Source organism: Cavia porcellus, unplaced genomic scaffold, assembly GCF_034190915.1.
Source record: "Cavia porcellus strain 051 isolate PalLab524CR breed Dunkin Hartley unplaced genomic scaffold, mCavPor4.1 scaffold_5, whole genome shotgun sequence".
Classification (NCBI taxonomy): Eukaryota; Metazoa; Chordata; class Mammalia; order Rodentia; family Caviidae; genus Cavia; species Cavia porcellus.
This window is the reverse complement of record NW_026947488.1, coordinates 58742756-58764122: the sequence shown is the minus strand read 5'-3', so window position 1 is coordinate 58764122 and position 21367 is coordinate 58742756. Positions and strand designations below refer to the sequence as shown.

General features: G+C 45.9%; 1 protein-coding gene across 1 annotated transcript in view; it reads right to left on the bottom strand.

Annotated features, from left to right (window-relative positions):
• Bfsp2 (beaded filament structural protein 2) overlaps positions 1–20704 on the bottom strand; it is a 62602-nt gene extending 41898 nt beyond the window's left edge. The window contains 1 exon segment of the mRNA NM_001173074.1: positions 20198–20704. Coding sequence (NP_001166545.1) covers positions 20198–20686 — 489 coding nt within the window. The 5' untranslated portion in view covers positions 20687–20704.
• Positions 20705–21367: the final 663 nt, after the last annotated feature.

The window sequence follows — 21367 nt, the reverse complement described above, 5'->3', positions numbered from 1 at the left end:
TGTGTCTGCTGCCATCAGGATGCTTCCTTCCCTCAATAACCAGTGTGGCCAGGGAGAAACAGCCAGATATGCCCCATGTACCTGCAGACTGCCATTGGAGACCCTTGCTTCTTATGGGAAGTCAGTGTAAGTCAGGCCAAGAGAATAAGACAAACATGCCCCTGTGTACCTGCTGCCACTGGGGGAGCCCTGGTGTAGCCACACAGGCTGAGAGAAGAAGTAGTCTTGCCACCATGCACCTGTGGCCATTGGGGAAGCCTCAGTGTAGTCTCATGGATATGGATAAACCATCTCCAGACCCCACTGCTCCTTGGGAACTTGGGTTCAGAGAAACGCAGGTGCCTGGCCCATTCCCCTACACTACAGAGGGTCAGCCAATGTGGGAAGCACTTGGGATTCCAAAATTGGCTTGTTGGTAGAAACCTAGGAAAATATCAAGAGGAAAGAGCAAAAGGCACTCTCATCAGGCCTCCAACCAACAGGAAGTCTGGGAGATACAGACAGGGAATAAAATGGAAGTCACACACCTGAAATCTCTGAAAGGATAGCAACTGAAGTAATGAAACAACTTCAAGAGGCCATAACAGTAATCAGATCAGAAATAATATCCCAGGTAAAAGAAATCACAAACATAATGAAAGAACTGATGAGCATATCAAAAGCATATAGAGATAATAAAAGAGAGGAGCATAGGAAAATGATGGAAACCTTGAATGAACAATATAGGAAGGAATTACAAGGCATGAAACAGATTCAAAGAGATATCCATGAAATTAAAAACTCCATCAAAAATTGGCAAAATCACTTGAAAGAGACTGAAGATAGACTTTCAGATCTTGAAGACAGGATTTCAGCTAGCAATTTTGAAAGGAAAGATTTTTTTAAAATAATGGGGGACCAGGAAATAAAAAATTCAATGGCTTCAAGACAACGCAAAGAAAAATAATTTAAGAGTCATAGGTGTCAGTGAAAAATCAGGGTTTTACACAAATGACATAAAATGACTATTTACAGAAGTAATAGCAGAAAACTTCCCAAACATGGGAAAAGGACTGGCATGCAGATAAGTGAGGCACAGAGAACTCCAATAGCTGTAACCAAAATAAATCTACACCCAGACATATAAGAATCAAGATCCTAGTAGTTCAGCACAAGAACAGAATATTAAAGGCTGTTAGAGAAAAGAAACAGATCACCTATAAAGGAAAACTCAGAATCATGGTAGACTTCTAAACACAAATCATTAAGTCAAGAAGAGCTTGCAGTGAAGTGTTTTAAATCCTGAAAGAAAACAGCTTCCAACCCAGATTTATGTACTCTGCAAAACTGTATTTCAAAATTGATGGAAAAATAATATATTACCGTGATAAAGAACAAATGAAGGAATTCATGACCACCAAACCAGCTCCACAAAAAGTGCTGAAGGATATTCCAGAGAGAGAGAGACAGAGAAAGATGACCACAGTTCTGGGAACAGCAGCAAAGGGCAATCATCAAACAGGACAGACAACTGAATGGAGGAGCAAAGTGGGGGGCCAGCAGCAGGAAGATAGCATGGCAGAGATGAGCCGATACATGCCAGTTGTAACCATAATGTAGATGGACTCAGTTCACCAAAAAAATAAACACAGGGACAGGGGATCAAGAAGCAAGATCCATCAGTACGCTATATGCGAGAAACATATTTAACTCCAAAGGAAATTCATAGACTGGAAGTCAAAGGAGTGAAAACAAATGTTCCATCTCAACCAACCAACCTTTTCCCCACCTCAGAGACCTTTGTGCACATGCCCCTTAGGATATATGCATATATTTTGGTAGTGCCTGCTTACTTCCTTGTTCTTCTATTTTAATTTAAAAATTATCAAACTGAGACATACTCTTGGTTTTAAAAATTCAGCACTACCGAAGGCCCTATAAAAAGAAACACTTCCATGTCCCGCCCCTTCCTTTCCCCACATCCTGCTCCCAGCTTCTGTGGCTTCTCTTCTGCCCAGAGCCTGTCTGGGTTTGTCCATTTTTCTGGTTGCTCCAGTTATCAGCCACAGGCATTGTTTGCAGCCTTCTTGGGGGACAGACACAGGTCTAGCTCAGCCGAGGCCCTCCTTCCCTCTGGTTGGCTAGCTTGGTAACTTTCAATAATAAAGCTCTAGTTTGTATTGTACGAATTATACAGTTCTTGTTCACAACTCTGTCTCTTTTATAATCATAGGTGTTTTATTTTCTAAGGTCAAACTGTTGTCTCGCTTCCCAAGGATGCATCCTTGGGTCTATAGAACAACGCCAAAACATTTGATCATTTTTCTCAGTGCTCTACCTCCAGCGTTGGACTCAAAAATCTATGCTCAGCCAGCCATCTTATCTTTCTACCATGCTTAAACTGTGATTCTAACAGTAAATAGCTCCAATTCTTCTCTTGCAAAATGGGGCATCTTTGTATCAGTTCTCACTGGTGCATGCTAATCCCTTAGTAGGTATTTATTAAATCAGTGAATAAATGATGCACATGTAAAGAGCCAAATATGGGAAAAAACAAGAAACCAATTCATAAGCATCAGCATTAAAGGTTAATAAGACCAAGAGAAATGAAAATACAAAAAATATAGAGTTGCCACACTTCATTTCGGGGAGGGGAGAGTTGTAGTCATTAGGGAGAGTAACTGGGCCAAGCCAGATTAAAGTGGAGGGTTCTGCTCCTGCGTACTGACCTAGAGCAGGGTTAGAAATCTTTCTAGCAAGGGCCAGACAGTGAATATTTTAGGCTTTGTGGGCCACACATCTCTGCTGCAGCTATGCAACTCTGCCTTTTCAAGGCGAAAGCAGCCCCAGACAATCAGGAGGCCACTGGGCAGGACTGTCCTCTAATAAAACTCAATTTATAAAAGGAGGTGGGTGCCCCCTGGGGACTCACCCACTTTGGAGCTGGAGATTCTCTTCTGTGTGAGTATGACAAGCAAAGTTTGTGCTTCCTCCTACTTGAGACCAAGAAAAGTAGAAGCCACCTGAGCTATCCATAGCAAATTCCACACCCGATGGTATGTACACAACAAAAGCTACGTATGTAAATGTGGGCACCTTTTATTAATGTGGTGAATCCCAGAACAGAATGGGTAAAGAAAGCAAGCTACAGAAGGAAGCAGCATGGGATGCTCAACCTTTTCTTTTAAGAGAAGAAAAAAACCCTGCATAAAACAAACAAAAAAGAGACAAACAACAACTATAACAATAAAACCCAAAAACAACAAGATAGGCTTTCAAAACAAGATGATAGGAATTTAACAATGATTGTCATATCGTATGCTGTTGTCTTCAAAAGAGTTGCTTAGATTACCAGATCTAGACATGAAAAATTAATCAAGCTATAGGAGTACTAACTGCTGTTTTCTATGAACTGATAGAATTAGTAGTATAATCACCTTAGCTATCTTATGTGTATATATACATGTATACACAAGTTGACATCTTTTTCTTCTTCCCTTCTTTCTTTTCCCTTTTCCCTTACCCTAGTTATTTTTCCCCTTTGAGCAGTTTATTACCCTTTCACAATATTTATTCAAGATTTTGTATCTTGTTTACTCTTTCAGTTTCTTATACTAGGGAGACAGTACGGTATTTACACATGTGAATCTGATTTATTTTACTTATGAGTATGGTCTCAAGCCAAAGATACTCAGTCTTATATGGCAACTTGGCTGGGCTACAGTGAGAGCTGATATTTCTGGATGCTTCTCTGAGAGTGTTTTGGATGAAACTAGCACATACATCAGTAGTTTCTGAGTAAAGTAGATTGCCCTCCGTCCCGTGAGTGTGATCAGGTGCAGTCTGGGCTGAAACAGAGACTGAAGTCCCCAAGGAAAACTGGAATTCTGTCTGCAAAAGGCCTTCAGAGTACCTGCATCAGCTTTTCCCTGGGCTCCCACCCTGTTGACACCTTGGTCTTGACCGTCTAGCTGCCATGTTGCGTGAACAGCTCCTTAAAATGAATGTCTTCCTCCCTTGAGATGTTAACACACTCATTCTATTGGTTCTATTTCTCTGGAGAACTCTATGATTAATACATAACAAAACAGACTTTATACAGAGCTTCAAATCACACAAAGCAACCCTATAAAGGATTTTATGCATTTATACTAAAGTAGGAATTATTCTCATGGGAATGAAAATTACCAATTTTAGATCAGCTGGGCCCTCCATGGTGGGGAACTGAATCAAGACAGAGCACAAAGCACAAATTGTATTGAAACCTTTGAATTCAGGATAAAAATCTGTAGTATCACATGAAGAACTGATAATGCTGAGTGTTAGGTTCCCTCTGTTATGTCAAAATATTTCATAATTAAAGAGAAAAAAAGAAGGTGATGTAGCAAAGTCAACCAGAACACAGAAAACTAGCAGAGCCCTCTAGTATACCGAGAGGCCTGCTGAACAGGGGTGTGAGGAGGAAGATGGAGGCAGGAGGATGTGGCAGGGGGTGGCGGGGGAGCCTCCTGCAGCAGCGGCAGTGGAGGTGGAGTGAGAGTCCCACAGACTCCAGGGTGGCCGGGGAGCAGAGGGTGGGTGGCTGCAGAGGTCACAGGGATGCAGTCACGGTTGCCCTGGGTCGCCAGGATGGCTTTTCTGTGTTCCACTCACCCCCAACTTGCCTCTGGTAAGATTTATTTCCTGGGCATTGCCGATGCCAGAGGAATTTATGCCATGCAGAAAGAAGTCCTGGACTTGTTGGGGCTTAGACTACACTCAGCACTGCTTCCTACCTTGGGTGTGGCTGTCAGCGCAGATGCAATGGTATTTTGACAGACTGCTTGGGTTCTTTAATGGCTTTCTGTGTCTCAGGTTCTGCCTGTACTAACCTCCCATGGTCAGCACTTGCCTGGGGCAGGGTGACACTGAGCCTGAAGCCAGGACTTGGCCTGAGGTGTCCCCTTGCTTTGCCCCTCACTTTGTCTTTTTTCCCCCCATTGCAGGATGCCCGGGCCAGAGGATCGGGAAGCACTGGTGATGTTTGCTTAGTCTGCATGATTACCAGTGACACAGAGGGGTGGCTGGATTTGTTGGAGAACCAAGGTTCAAGTCTCAGCTCGCTGCCCACCAGATGCCCTATTTCTCGTCTCTGTCAGGAGGGATGCCCTATTTCTCATTCCTGTCAGCCTCTGTGGGGAGGCTCTGAGGAGCTAAGAAGACCCAGCAGAGTGGAACATGCCAGCCTCCCTGAGCTGCTTGCACTGGCATCCCGTATAGAATGACAAAGCCAAGGCACCAGGAGAATGCTGCAACTGCTGCCCTTGGAAACCCCCAGACCTATGCCAGCATGGAGGCTCATGGCAAACACAGAGACATCGCAGCTGGGCTTTTTGCCAGCATTTGGACAAATTGTTGCTGCTTTGGTTGAGCTGCAGATGGGAAAGTTGGCTTAACCTGGGAGTCACGTTGCCTGGAAAGCTCCTCTCGGGGGACACCAGCCCAGGCACAGCACAGCACAGCTCCTCATCTGAAGGGCATGTAGGGAACATGCCCTTCATTTCTCACTCTGGGCAGTGCACACCCTCCAGGGTGGGTAGAGAGGCAGGCAACACTAACAAGGTGGTTCCTCTTTCCTGGGGGTCGCTGATGCAGGAGGCAGGTTACCGCTGTCACCTCTGTAGAATGTGTCTCCTTAGGCTTCCAGGCCGCCTCTACTCAGGGATTTTCCTGCAGAATTTTGCAGTCCAGAGGGCTCTTGCAGATCACAGAAGACAAGAATCAAGGTAGAGGAAACTTTCCCTCGCACTTGTCCTGAGGGCTGTGGCATCTACGACAGGCAGACCTCCTGAGGCCACTTGAGAGGGAGCAGAGGCCAGGGGTGGAGGCAGTTGGCCAGGGTCCTGCCAGGGCAGGAGATGGGGGAGGGCTGCTTCATGCAGAGAGTTTCAGAAGAATCCAGATAAGTGTCCTCAAGCTAAAGAATTCAGCTTTAAATCTTAGCCAGATCTGGACACCATGTCACCAACTTACAATATCTGTTAGAGGACAACTTCTCCACTGGCTCCTCTCTTCCTGCAGGTTTAAAGATGGCAGCGGGCAGTGGGGGTGGAGAGAAGAGCTCACATCGGCTGACCCCACTCTCCGGCCTGGTTCCTACTCATCTGCAGAAGGGGAGATGCTGAGCTTGCTGTGAGGGACAGCACTGCAGTCACTGAACTAAGACAGTGCCTTGGGACTTAGAGTGAGTATGGAATCCTTAGGTAGCTACATGTGGCCAGAAAAATCAGAGGACCACTGCTGTTTTCATCGAGGGCAAGGGACATCTCTGCCTTCCCCCTAGGCAGGTTGCAAGGGTCTTGGGAAAGGTCCTCATCAAGCCAAAGTTGCTTTTACATCCACCACTCTCGGTGCCCTGCTGAGCACAAGCTGCATGCGGAGTCTTCCTCAACTCCTGAGGCTGGAGCCTGAGGAGTTTGCCTTTTATTTGGTACTGTGGCTTGAACCCAGAGTGGGCTACATCCCCGGCTCCCCTCTCTCTCTTTTATAAAAATTTTGAGAAAGGGACTTGCTAAGTTGCTTGGGCAACTTGTGATCCTCCTGTTTTAGCTTCCCAAAGTGCTGGAATTACAGGCATGTGCTACCACGCCCTGGTGAATTTTTATTCTTTAAAATTTGAGTTCCTAGTGCCTAGAACACATCTTAGACTCACATTCAGTGCCTTGCAAACAGAAAACATTAGCAGAATAAAGGTGAATTCTGTGCCAGACCCAAGCTAGCTACCATGACAAATGTCACACTTTGAGACTGCTGGTAAGGAAAGAGGCAGGGCCAACACATGCCACTAGCACCGAAGATTCTGTGCTTCCATGTGACACTAATTACACACATGGCTGAGGAGTTGTAGCCTGATCTCCGACAGTGACAAAGCCTTTCCCCACTCCTGTTATTTTCCTTTAAGCTTCAAACACGCTGCCACTAAGATGGCAGGTATAATTATTTCCTTCCTTCGGAGAAGGAAGCTGAAGATGGGAGAGATTGGAGTCTGGGAAGTGTGTGTTGAGCTAAGCAAGGAACTCAGGACCCCAACCCCAAAATCAAGCCCTGACCTAAACCACAACACTGCACAAAATGCAACGGAAAGAGAAAAGTATGTGCCTGTGTGTGTGTGGGGGGGGGGGGATGGTGAGTGGGTTTCTTCTGTCAGGAATAGAACCAGCAGAGAATGGGGACAGATGTGCTAGCTAATATATGTAAAGTCTTGGGACAGAATGAAATGGTATGGTTGATTTATCATCCTCAGGAAATTGGGACTGTCATGGAAATTCTGATATGAACAGAGTGACTACAGGATGGCCTGTATCGTGTCTTGGCCTCCCAACATCAAGGTGGTTCTGACAATGAGATGATTATAAAATCCAGGACTTGGCACAGATAACATATTGCATGGAATGGGGCAGGATACTAGTTATGCAAGGTAGTTTTTGGAGCAGCCAGCAAGCAATGTCACTTATTAAGATAACCAGGTCACAGGCAGTTCCCCGGGACTCCCCCATCTCCAAGGGACTCTCCTGGAACTCTAACTTGGCCTGGAGGTCACCTGCGATTGCTACCCCAAAATGTGATGTTCTAGAGACACCAGGGACCCATCCCTACTTAGCACTTTGCAAATGTAATTCCTTTCCCCCGGGTATTGCATGTGTGTCTGGGCAATTGGGGGCAGGAAGGTTGCACAATACATGTTATTATGTTTTAAACTACGACAGATAGTGGCAAAAATCATTCCCACAGTTGACCGAGTTCTTACCAAGGCGAGATGCTATTATAGGTGCTCTGAGTAAGTGATTTAAATCAACAACACCGAGGTATGAATATTATTCTCATTTTATAGATCAGAACATTGAGATTCAGAGAAGATAAGATTTGTTCTAGATCATGAGGTTGGTCAGTGGCAAAGCCAGAATCTATACTCAGTCCTTCTGGACTCCCCTGTAGTTTGTACCGCTAGCCACTGTTATGGATTGCCTCAGTTTCCTCCCTTACCTTCCTGCCTTCCTTCTGTTTCTCCCTGTGCCAGCACTGGGCTAGGTGTTTGTCAGATTCTGGAACCAACAAACCGTTCGTTCCTTTGTGCTTGTGGGCTCTCAGTGTGGCAGTGATGGGTCACTGGGGCTGTGACAGTCCTGTGTCCAAGAAGGGGAAGGAGGTCTCAGTGGTACTTAGCTACACACTGGTGCTAAATACAAGTTGGACACCCCAGCTGCTGATTGACTTAATCTGCGGTTTTGTATCAGGTGTGAGCTTTGTTTACTGTCAGTGAATTCCAGCCTGGATAATTTGTCCCTTCATTGTCATTTAGCAACCCCAGGGATATCATCTGGCAGTCACTGGAGCTAATAAACAGCTCTTCATCAATGCTGGGGTGTGGGTCATCTCCTGACTCTTAGGCACAAAATAAGTGGCTGCTGTGTCTGAATATCCCTAGCCCTGGCCAGCCACCAAGAATCATGGCTCATGAGAGACTCACTTTTATCTAGGCTTTGTCCCTTGCTTGAAGATACTGAGTAGAGGCAGAAAGGTCTATGGCTGGAGTTCTGGGAGGTGTGAGTGTTACCAGGTCTTCTCAGGTCTACCAAGAGGGTCTGTCCCTCCTGCCTGGCAGTTGTGAAAGAAAGCCCCAGCTGGGGCTGGGGATTTAGCGCAGCGGCATAAGCACCTGCCTTACAAGCAGGCAGTCATGAGTTCGATCCCTGGTACCCATTTAAAAAAGAAAGAAAGAAAGAAAGAAAATCTGGCCTATTTCCTGCATGTCTGAAGGCAGATGCCAATGGGATCCAGGCCCTTCCTTTAACTGCTGAGGACAGAGAGGTGAAATAACTTGTTCAAAGATCACACCGTAATTAGTGACATTTACTGTGTTCCCACTGTATGAGCAGTGCTCTCCGGGGCCTTCTGACCCACCGCCTTCCTTTCTGAGACCCACCTCCCCCTGAGGCTTGATGAGGGAATCTCATTTCAAGTGCAAAAGGAAGTGGGTTAGGTACAAAAATACTGGTATTTCTGGAACTTTGTTTGAGTGGCATTTGAGGAAACAGGGCAAAATGTTGGAAATCAGAATTACGACATGAAAAATAATAGCCTCCATTTTGGATGGAATTGCATAGCACTCAAAAAATAAGTCCGAATCCTAGCCCCAGCATTGTACCTGTGACTGTGGCCTTCTTTGGAAATTAGGTCTTTGCTGATGGACCTGAGTGAAGACGGATCATTAGGGTGGCCCTTCCTCTGATATGACGGATGTGTTCGAGAAGAGTGAAATCTGAATGCAGGTGTGGAAAGGGGGTGAAGGTGGAGATTGGGGTGATGCATCTAAAAGCAAAAGACGGCCAGCCATCATCAGGAGCTGGGCGAGCTGCACAGAGCACATTCTCCCGAGGAGCTCCAATATCAAGTCTCCAGGATGCGAGGAAAGGAGTGTTTGCTCTTTCAACTTGCCCAAATTGTAGCACTGTGTGCTTGCAGACTTAGGGGGCTAATATAGCTATGTCTTATTACTATTTTGCCAGACACTTACATTTGTCGATTTAAGCTCTGCTTATCGGGCACCTAATATGTGCCAGGCACCATCCTGGGTGCTGGAGAAACAGCAGGGCACTTACTTTCTAGCCCATAGGCCAAGATCCTGTGAAACAGGGACTACTTTTCCTCACTCCACAGAGAGGTAGACTGACTCCTAGGGAGTCAGTAACCAGGCCAGGGCCTTTTTTCTGGGCTGGGACTCGGCACTGTTCTGTCTCTGTTCATCACTTAGGCACATGACTGCTAGTATGGACTCTGAGGGGAGAGAAGGAGATGGCAGAATGAGCCCTGCTCAACATTTGTGAGGCCTTGGCAAGGCACAACACAGCCCCAGAAACTGGGCCTCAGCCCCTGGCTCCAGGGTCCTGTGGAGCTATGTGTCAGATGTGAGGTCCTTGCGCATCAGTTCTGTCTCCTCAGTCTGCCCAGGCTGTGGACAGGGAGGTTAAGGAAGGTTAAGGAAGCCTGGTAACCAACAGAGAGGCCATGGTATACTCAGAGCATGGGCTGAAATTGGACAATGACACCTGGAACCATGCGGGAAACTGAGGCAAGGGACACCATGCCTACATCTGAACAGAGAGGCAAGGACACTCCCAGCCAGATACTCAGAGCTCCTGGGAGCTAACACAGGCTAAATGAGGGCTGCTTCCATGCTGGCAGCTGCTGGCAGCCTGCTGCAGTCCTCTGCCTTCTGAACAAATGTTGGTAAGCTCACCAGTTGCCACTTCCAGTCAGCGTCAAATGCAGGGCCTGCACCTACTCCCTTACACTGTGCCCAAATCACAGAGCATAGGCCCAAACCCTCCAAAAGGCCATCCTGACCTGTTTCTGCTGAGGTGATCCTGGCTTTCCCAGGATGCTTTGCTTTTGCTGCAGCAAGCTAAGAAATCTGACTCTGTTCATCTGTGAGGATATTCTCCATGGTCTTTGCTGGTGGGCTCACCCCATGCACAGGACCCCTGGCAGGTGGCACTGGGGGACTGCTCCACTGCAGGTGCCCTCTCACCTTCTGCAATAAACTTCTTCTAGCCCTCTGAGTCACCCACGGAGCTAGGTGCTGGGGGCACAGGAGTGCCAGGCTGGTAGCCTTTGAAACTCCAGATGTAGGTGTCACTTTGGGCCGAGGTGGCTCCCAGGCAGGCAGGTGCCCACCTCCTGGGGTGGACTGGCCCAGGGCAGCTGGAGCCAAGTGCTACAGGGCATCTCTGAACTCTATGCAGACAGAGATGTTCTGCCTCGAGGGCCAACTGCTCAGCACATTTTTCTGAGTGTTCAAATCATGAAAAAGAAAACTGGAAATCCCAAGGGAGGCTGCGCCATTCCCCAGCAGGCAGCGAATCTATTAAACTTTCAAGTCTTGATCTCCAGGAGCTGGAAGTCGCCCCAGCCTTGCCTGTCCTAGTTTAAGCAGTTAGTTGCAGTCAGAGCTATGCTCCAGTCAGGATCAATCACCCTTTCTGACAGTTTGTTCTAAATTAAAAGAGGCAGAGAAGGGAGGAAAAGGAAGCACATGCCCCAACCCTAAGCGCCCCTTGGAGAAGAGGCTTTGCCAGCTGCTCTGCCTCATCAGCCAGAGGACGCTCAAGGCGGTCCACTCTCCGTGGGCCCAGGAGGAAGCCCCTCTAGTTTTATAAATAAGCATGGCAGGAAGTTTTTAGTAAAGTATTGGGAGTCAAAAACAAAACATTGAATTGGTGCTGGCTGAAAATGAACTCCCGCCTGGACTTGGTCCTCCTGAACAAATGTGAGTAAGCTTCTCAGTTGCCACTTCTGGTCAGCATCAAATGCAGAGCCAGCACTTACTCCTTACGCTGTGCCCAGAAGCAAGCTCTACAGGCCTCGGTTTCTTCGTAAAATGGGGTTGGTGTCTGAATTGTGTGCTCCCTGCAGTTCCCATGTGGAAGTCCTAGCCCTGAGAACTTAGAAAGTGACTGGTTTAGGAGACGGGGTCTTTAAAGAGGTAATTAAGATGGGGTCGTGAGGGTTGTTCCTAAACCAATGGCTGGTGTGCTCGTAAGAAGACATGAGGACATAGACACAGAAGACAGGCACGTGTGTGATGGCTGCTGGTGGAGGAAGCTGCCCATCCAGGAGCCCTAGAGAGGCCTCTCAGGAAGCTATCCTGCTGGCCCCTTGACCTTGGACTTCTCACCTCCAGGTGAGAAAAAATTCTGCTGAGAAAGCACCAGTTTGGGTCCTTTGTTACTGCAGGTTGGGTTAAGCTTGTCCTTTCAAGAGACCCAATACTCTGTTGAGAGAACCAAATCAAATACAAGTTCTTGTTAAAACTTGCAAACACCTGGCCTGCAGATCACAATAAAGGTGTAGATAGTTTGATCCGCATAAGTCTTACCTAAGTCCCTGGTTCTGTTGGGAAACAAGGGGATGGCTGGACCTAGGAGGTCACATCGGGAGTTCAGGGACCTGCCTGAGGCACCAGCCATGCTGCACATTCACAGCAGACTCCCTGGGGATCACTGCCAGCCCAGCAGACACAAGCAAACCCCTGAGATGCCCAGGGGCTTCATTCACTCCTAACCACCATCATGGGAGACTGACAGGTCTCCTCTTCCTTAGGCAACAACCGACCCAAGGCTCTAGGAAGCTAAAACAGGACCACATTTCCTGAGGAAATAAACAATTCAACTGTCAGGCAACCTTTCTTCTCAGAGCTGGCTAGGAGCAGGGCTGAGAGATGGTCTCTTCTGGGGATGGACATGATAAGGACGGTGACATTTACAGCTGAGGTTGATGCCCTCTGTGTGCTGACCGTCAGGCTGGGAGGAGGACCCGGCAGGGCAGCTGGGGGGACGGGTGGGGATATTGGGCTTAGGGGTGCAGGTTGGGGATGGGCAGCTAGAGCGGAGGCAGGGTACTTTGTTTTCTGGGGAATTTTGCCAGTCCCTGCCCTGCTTCATCTCTCTCTCCACTCTGTAGTAGTTCTCCTAAGACTTACCCAGCTGGTTTTTCCTTGGCTCTTGAAATAAGAAAAAATTACAAGTTTGTTTGCCAACAGCAGGTCAGGGTGGTGGCGTTTTCACTGCTTTTCATTACCTCCTGATAACAGCTGAAATAACTTCTCATTTCTGCTGAATAATGCATTTGCCATAGTCAGCTCATCTAGCTCGTTTACAACCAGATAAATGAGCCTTTCTGTGCCTTTCCCCAGCCACACGCGATAAACAGGCTTTTATTTGCCTAAATTGAATCCTCAACTCCAGCAGATCAGCATAAACCCTGCGGGGCCTCTGGGGACCCTGCGCCTGGTTCTGCTTGCTTCAGCCGTTCCCTCAGGACTTCCTGGGCTGGGGCCCCCACGAGAGTCCTCATGCCATGCCGGCTGTCTGGATTGAGTTGTAATTCCGGAGAGTGTGGCCCTTTATGGAGCAGGCCTTTCCTACTGCCCTGATGTATGGATGCTTGCTTCAGTCGGGTTGTAGTTTTGAGGAGGCTGCTGCAATAGGCCTTCTCCCCTCCCCCTCTGTGGAAGCTTCCTCCTGATTCTCTGGGACTCACAGACTGCCCAGCCTCACCCCTGGTGCTCAGCGCTTGGCAGGAGATTTATTACCACCTGTTTCATGTAAGGCGAAACATTCTAACAGCACTAACGAGTGCACATCCCAAAGCAAGCCTGCTGCTGCCCTGTCTGCATCACTGCCACCCAGCCGGGCCCCAGAGGCACCAGCTCTTCCCAGCACACACTTTCAGGGAGGCTGCACTCCACTCCTGCCTTGGTGTTTGTAAAACAGAATTAGCAGGAGGTGGGTTTTGCAGCCTGACCTTTTCACCCAGCACTGCAGTGTGTGCTAGTTTCACAGCAGGATATAAGCAGCGTCCTTGCTCTTACAGCTGTGGACTATGGCCCGGGATGTGCCTGTGCATTGAGGTGGTTGCCCTCTTTTATATCCGGTTTGGATTTTAAAACTCGCCTGCCCCTATTTTGAGAGCACGCCTCTGAGGCCTGGAGCTGTCTGGCTTCCATTCAGTGCTCACTGCCCAGCCAGCATTGCTCACTGCTGTGGCACAGGCCCTGTGCCGGGCTCTGGCAGTGGAGGCCAGCCAGGCAGAGCTACAAGCCTATCACTCGTGCAGCTCCAAACCCCAGCCTCAGCCCACTCTGGACCCTGGGGACGGGCCGTCCCCTGGCATGTTCGTTGGACCCACATTCTCCATCTACCTCCCTGGGCAGCCTTGCTGAGAACCAGTCAGTACCTGGCTCTTTCTGGAAACATATGCAGCATAGGTATTTTGAACAACTCAAGGACGCATGTAAGCAAACACAGTGGTTTCTGTTAACTACTTAACGTAGACATCTGTGAGCTTTAACCAGACACTGATGACACACTGAGCAATTTACATACATTATTTCATTGAATATCCATAGACCAGCCTATAGGTCTCCTATCTTCACTGGTGCTCTAAAAAATTCAGATGTATGAAAAGAAAGATCAGTCTAATGGACTCCCATCACCCGGCTTCAGTGAACACAATGTGTGGTTTATTTTACTTATAAGGATGCTTTTAATAAAACACATCACCACTACTATGAGCACAGTTAAAATGTAATAATCCCTTAGTACCATCGAATATCAACTGCATGTTCATTTTTCCTCATTTTTTTCTAATGTATTTTTTAACAGTTTATTCGGCTAGTGATCCAAACAAAGTCTGTTTCCATGGGCTAATATGTCACATAAGTCTCTTTTAAGCTTCTCTCTCTGTCTCTCTACTTTATCTTGCAATTTTAAATTATTGAAAAATAGTGGATCTTTTATGCTATGTTTTCTGAGAGTCTGGACTTTGTTATTTCTGCCCTGTGGTTAGTCTGACCCTCGTATTTTCTGTAAATTGCTGGTTTCATCTTGAAGTTTAATCACGCTTAGTTTTGACTTTTCAAGGTTTTTTTCCTAAGTGGGGGTGTTCTTCTCCCAGTTGTGGGCTTCCTTTCGTGATGTTAGCTGCTATTTGAGGGCTGCTTCTGCCCGGAATCATGTTTTTGTTACGGCTCAATTTTAATAATAATTATAAAAATAAATACTTGTTCTTCCTCATTTACTTGTTAGAATACTTCTACACAAAGATACTTCCTGTCTTTATTTTTCTCAGCAAACATACCTGTAGGTCTTATAGAAAAGGTAGAGAAATATTTGATTCTTTCTTGTTATTTACCCATTTTATTTATTTATTTATTTGCCCATTTTCAAAAAAAAACTGGTTCCCCAGAAGATTTCGAAGGCAATTAGTGTTTTTAAATATTACACTGAACTAATGGGTTAAAATGCAATTTCAATCTGCTGCAGTTAAGATTATTATGATACTTCACCGTCTTTGGATACTAGATGCTATTCAAACTGGTTTGTGTCTTTTGACATGACTTCAGTAGTTATAATTTGCTTGGTGTCTGATTGATGAAATATTTCAACCTCATATTGTACATTTCCTGTTCCCAAACCTGGGCTCGGTCATTTCTCCAAGGGGCACTGAGAGATGATTGTTAGGAATCAAAATCTGACGTAAAAAGTGCTCACTGCCATTAGGTTGGCTGTTGATTCTAGATGTCTTCATTGTTTCTAGATCTTTCCAGTGGTCACATTCAAAGATAGGGATATGTTTATTTTCTGATAAATCTGTACTGACAGTTCCTATTTAAATTCAGGACTAAAGAACCGTCACTGAACTAAATGTATCTTTCAAATGTAGCTCCTTTAGCCCACACTAAAATCTCAGTTTTTCATAATTCAAATATGATTAATTCTTTACGTTATCCTACAGATTATATGACACATACACACCAGTGTCAGAATAATGATGCCAACTCCACCAACAACGATATGACTTCTTAGAACTTAAGGTTTTGGGGGCTGGGGGTTTAGCTCAGCGGCATAAGCACCTGCCTTGCAAGCAGGCGGTCGTGAGTTCGATCCCCGGTACCGATAAAAATGAAAAAGACAAAAAAAAAAAAAAAAAAAAAAAAAAAGAACTTAAGGTTTTTTTTCTAGTTTTCTCTGCATTTCTACTGGGGATGTTCAGTCAAATTACTGTAGTTAAAAAAGTAACTTGGAACAGCTTTCTGTATAATTATGCCATCAACTTGACGTGTAGTTGGATTCATTTATTTTTCTTTTATTTTCAATTTTAGGATTTTCTTGAGATTTAATTTTATAATTCTGCCAAATATTTTCACATTTCATGTCCACCTGATAACTTTAAAAACTAGTGTCCATTCCTTCTCTCTCCACCCTGTTTCCTCCCTTTTTCTGTAAGTGATCCTTTGCAAGCATTCTTTCCCTTTCTTCAATGTGAATAAATATGTGTATGTCCACCCCTTTTCCCTTTCTGAGACAAATGGTAGAATGAAACACATGCTTCCCCCACCTTGCCGTTCAGTTCAGGGAAACACCCCGGAGACAGACCATCTCTGTATAATAGTTACAGAGTCACTTCTTATGCCTTTTGTGGGTGTAGCATGGTTTACTCCACCAAGGCCCTCTGAGAGATGTTCAGTTTCCTGTCTTGATTTTATAGATGGGATTGAATGAGCAGAGTGGTACATATTTCTTGCTCATAGCTTTGCCAATATGTCACTGGGAGAAATTCCTAGAAGTAGGGTTATTAGATCAGGAGATGGATAGATAAATAGATATTGCCCATCTCTTTTTCATAGGGGTGGTGACATGTTTTATGAGCATTGTGTTAACACACTTGTTTCCTCAGAGTCTCCCCAGCACAACAGGGGGACAAACTTAATATTTTGACATTCTGATAGGCGAAAATGGTATTTCAGGAGGGTTTTAAAAATGTTTTTCAATATGGGTGCGGCAGAACATCCTTTTGTGCCACTGGGAACCATTTTCATTTATTTTTATGTCAAACGTTCATATCTGTAGCCTGTTGACTTTTTATCTGTGTTTATTTATTTTTGTCTTTCTGAGACAGGGTGTCACTATGCAGTGCAGGCTGGCCTGGAGCTCACTTTGTATCCTAGGCTGGTCTCGGACTTGTGAAGATCCTCCTGCCTCTGCCTCCTGAGTGGTGGGATTACAAGAGTGTGCCACCATGCCTGATTCTGTAGCCCATTTAAAAACAGAGTAGTGTTGACTTTTTCTGAACTTCAAATTTTAAATGGTACATATAAAATAGGGATATTAACCCTTTGTATTTAAAGTTTCAAATACTATTTCTGGCTTGCTGCTTATCTTTTAATTTTGCTTATGGTGTTACTTTGTAGTGCAAACTTTAACATTTTTGGCAGAGGAAAAAACTTCCCACATCTAGGTTTTATAGAAATTCACCCATATTTCTATTTGCATGGTTTCTATTGAAACCTTTAAATTAGGATGCCTTTAAAATTAATCCTATTGTAAAGCAAGAGTTAGAGTCAGTGTTGCTATACTTCTTTTGATTCCTTATTAGAATGCCATTTACTCTTGATCACTTATTCACCTTTCCCTTCACTGGTTTCAAATGCTTCCTTTATCATCACTCAATTTCCATGTGCTATAGAGCCTACCTGTGGGTTTTCTATTCTGTTCTGTTGGTTGTCCTATCTTTATGGTGCCATTACTAAATTTTTAATTATAGAGACTTCAGTATATTTTACTATCTGGTGGAGTTGCCCTTCCTCAACTGTTCACCCCTGAACGCCTCTTTTTTCTGGCTCTTCTTCTTCTTCTTCTTCTTCTTCTTCTTCTTCTTCTTCTCCTTCTCCTTCTCCTCCTTCTCCTCCTTCTCCTCCTCCTCTTTCTTCTTCTCCTTCTTCTCCTTCTTCTCTTTCTCTTTCTTCTTTTTCTTGGTACTGGGGATCGAACTTATAACCTATCGCATATCAGACAGTCTGGCTTATACCAGACTAAGCCAAATCCTTGGCCCCTTAGCTTCTACTCTTATAAATAAAATGTATAGTGGACTTCAGAAGAGACAGATGGTATCTTAAAAACTGCATTGAATTTATAAATTAGGACTGCTGTCTATATGCTATTGAGTCTTTGAATTTGAGCACATAATATTCTTTCCATTCACATAACTTTTATTTCTTTCAGAAGGGTTTTTTTTTTGGGTGGGAGAGAGAAAGTTTGAGACAGGGTCTGCTATGTAGCGCACGTTAGGCCTGAATTTATGGCCATCTTCCTGTCTCAGCCTCCTGAGTGCTGGAATTACAGAGGTGTCCCACCATACCGGCAAGAAGAGTTTAATTATTGTCTCATATGGATTTTGGACATTTCTTAAGTTTGTTCAGAGACATTTCATTTTATTTTACAATATTATAAATGAGATTTTCTCTTGTTTGTATATACAGAATATACAGTAAAACCTTGTACTGTGAGTAACTTGCTCTGTGAGAGTGTTTTGCAAGGTGAGCAAACATTCCCAATAAATTTTAACTTGATAAGCAAGTGATGCCTTGCTATATGAATAGTCTGTGATGCTGAATGTCACAGAAACATGACTGGTTCTTCTTGTTCTCTGTGGGATTGTGGTTGAACATCTGCCAACAGCAGGAGGTTATACGGGAGCTCCTGTCTGCAGGGGGGGGGGAGGAGAAAAAGGCAAAGGAGTCCCTCACTTCCAGTGAGACTGGGGAGATGTGCGAAATGTGGGAAACAGTGCAAAATTTTGGAGAAAACATCACCCAAATAAGGTGGTATTAATGCGAGTTTAATGGAAATCAATGTCACATTAGCACAAGATCCTCAAAAGGAGCCACAAGCAAGTGTCTTTGGATAAGTTCCTCATTAGAGTTACACGAAAAGCAAAAGTTTCCACTGAGCCAACGGACAGCAGTGATTCTGGTAGTGATAGAGAAACTTGTTCTGCATGATAACCCTTGTCTCTGGTCTCCCTCACACCAACCACAAAGGTTTTCAAAGCTATGTGCAGGTTATTTCATCTATTTTTATTTGTATTTTGCATTTTCTTTATTATTTTGTATTACAGTATTGCTAGCACTTTTACTTGAATGTTTTCCAGTTGTGGAATGAATCATCTGAATTTCTATTTCTTATGGAGAGATTCACTTTGATACACAAGTGCTTTGGGTTCCAAGCATGTTTCTAGAATGAGTTTGCTCACAAAGCAAGATACACACACACACACCATATACACACATACATATCTATATATATATATTCTGGTGGTTGAGATGCACGTGTATTTGGCATCAGGACCTTAGTGGAGACCCCTGGAGGAATGGCTGCCCCTTAGGTTTGCCAGGCCTCAAGGCCCTAGTCATTCTAACACAGCTATCACTCTCTCAGAGTCCACATGGGCGCAGGTGGCACAGAGGCAGCAGAGAAGCATGAGGGACAGCACTCTGTGTCATGTGAAATGGCACCGTGGGACAAAACTTGGGCAGCAGGGGCACATGTGGAGCCCCTAAATATATCTGCTCAGCTCTCCCAGCCACAGAGGATGGTCTCCGACCCCAGGGAGAAAAGCATCTGAGTAGGTACTTCCTGTAGGCATTAGAGACTGATTTTAGCCCAGGGGAAATCCCAAGGCCAGCATTTGGGGAGGGAAGAGAGGTGAGCAGCCTGCCACGCCCAGACAGACCACAGGAGATGGCAAAGCCAGCAAGAGAGAAGCCAGCCTCTGAACCCCAGCTGCTGGCCAGCGTGACAGATGAGCCTGGCTCTGGGGGGACACCATCCCAGAGAGCAGGAAAGCAGCACTGCCCACCACACAAGGGAGGAAGACGAAGCCTCTGTCCAACACGGTAATCATCAGCTGTGTGTGGCCATTTCAAGTAGTGAAGAGTAAATACACATTTTAACTAATTGATCTTATGAATCACACATAAGTGCTTTGTCACCAGAAATAGCTGGTGGCTGCCTGATTGGACAGTGGAATGTAGACCTATCACTGCAGAAAGTTCTGTTTTCTTTTTTTTTTTTTTTTTCAGTTCTGGGACTTGAAAATAGGACCTCACCTCACCAGGTGAGGTGCTGTTTTGCTGAGTTATATCCCAGGCCCAGAAAGTTCTATTTAGATATAAGCTGTTGCATTAATATTTTTATATTGATTGTATGGTGAAATGGCATTTTAGATAGACAGTATTGAGTTAAATAAGATCATAGTAATATTAACTTTCCCTGTTTCTTTTTATGTTATTTACTGTGGGTGGTAGAAACTATTAAATTATTGATGTGGCTCATATTTCTATTATAGACAGGTACAGGGATACATCTGTATTCATTGTTTTAATACCATATCTAGTCAGCAATATTCAGTCACATGATGTCTGTAAAATCCCTTAGCTGAGTATAGTGATTCATGCCTGCAACCCCAGCTACTCTGGAAGCTGAGGTAGGAGGATCTTATGTTCAAACCCAGCCTGGGCAATTTAGCAAGACCGTGCTTCAAAATAAAATAAAAAGGGCTAGGAGGTATGGCTCAGTGGCATAGTGGCTTTGGTTGCGATCCCAGTACTGCAAAAAACCAAACCAAACCTAGTACTTTCTCAATAGTGAAGGTGACAGAGGCAGCCCAAGTTAATGGGACAAGCACAGATTTGGAGCAGGAGAGATCCAGGTTCAAACTGGGGCACCCTTCCCCTACTGGCTTTGTGATCTTGGGCAAACTGCATGCCTTAGAGTTTTCATCAGCATTCAGCGCCCCCTCCAGCCCTCTGCCCAGCCCAGGGGCCTGCCTAGGTACTCACCTGCTGGCAGCTGCTGGCCCAGGAGGCCCGGAGGGTGCCCCAATCTCCCGAGCGCTTGGACTTGCTCTCCAGGAGCATCCTCAGTTGTGTCTCCAGCTCCTGGCTGACTTGCTCGAGGGCTTGCACCTTGGCCATGTATCCGACCAGGCAGCCCCCGAGGTCCTCACCGGCAGCATGGTCAGAATCTGGGCCTGGAGCTGGCACTGTAGCCAGGCCTGAGCTCCGCATGCCCTGCAGGAAGACGCTGCTGATGCCCAGGGCTCGGCGAGTTACACGAGCACCCAGGCCACCTATGTACCCACTGGGTGCCATACCTACATACACCCCAGGGGCACGGACAACACTGCCCATGACATTGGTTCTGGAGGGTGGTGGGCTCTCCAGAGAGGATGGTGACCGAGCCCCCCTGAAGGATGCCCTGTGCCTCTGGAGGGGCATGCTAGGGCTGGCACTGGAGGGCAACTCCACCACCACTCGCGGCTCACTCATCCCTCCTTCTGCCTCTCTGGCGTCCAGCAGGTTTGCAGAGTCCACTGGCTTTTGGTTTCCAACCCCAGCATCCCTGTGGCCTGGTCATGCGCCTCTCTGGAAGCTCCTCTACCCCCAGAGCTCTTTGTATGCTACTTTCCATGCATTTCCATCATTCACTGAGCTGAAAGGGAGATAGGTCCTGCCCGGGCTGCGTGCAGAGAGGCACTCATGCATCCTGTGATGCGAGGTCATGTGCCCAGCTACCTAGATTGTTCTCCTGGTGTGGGGGAGGCTGGGTCAGTGCAGGCTGTGAGGGCAGATCAGCTAGGTCTGTGGAATTTGCTGCCAAAGAGATCAAACTAGGCAGGAAGCAGTCTCATTTCATGGATGAGTAAACTGAGGCTCAGGAACCTTAACTACAAGTGTGGTGATCGTTTCTCTTAACACTCAGATCACAAGCCAGGATCTAGTGTAAGGGTTTCAGCGCTGCTCTCTGGGTCTCTATGCGTGCTAGTGTGTGTGCAAGTATGAATGTATGTGAAGGTCACAGAGGGTGCGATGGAGGTGGATCAGCCATGGCCCCAGGCACCCAGGAGACTCACACCTAGCCTGCTGCTTCTGTTCTCTCCCTTAGCCCCTGCAGTTTCCAGGTTCCTCCCCAGCAACTTTCTTCCCTCCCTCTCTTCTCCATCCTCTCAA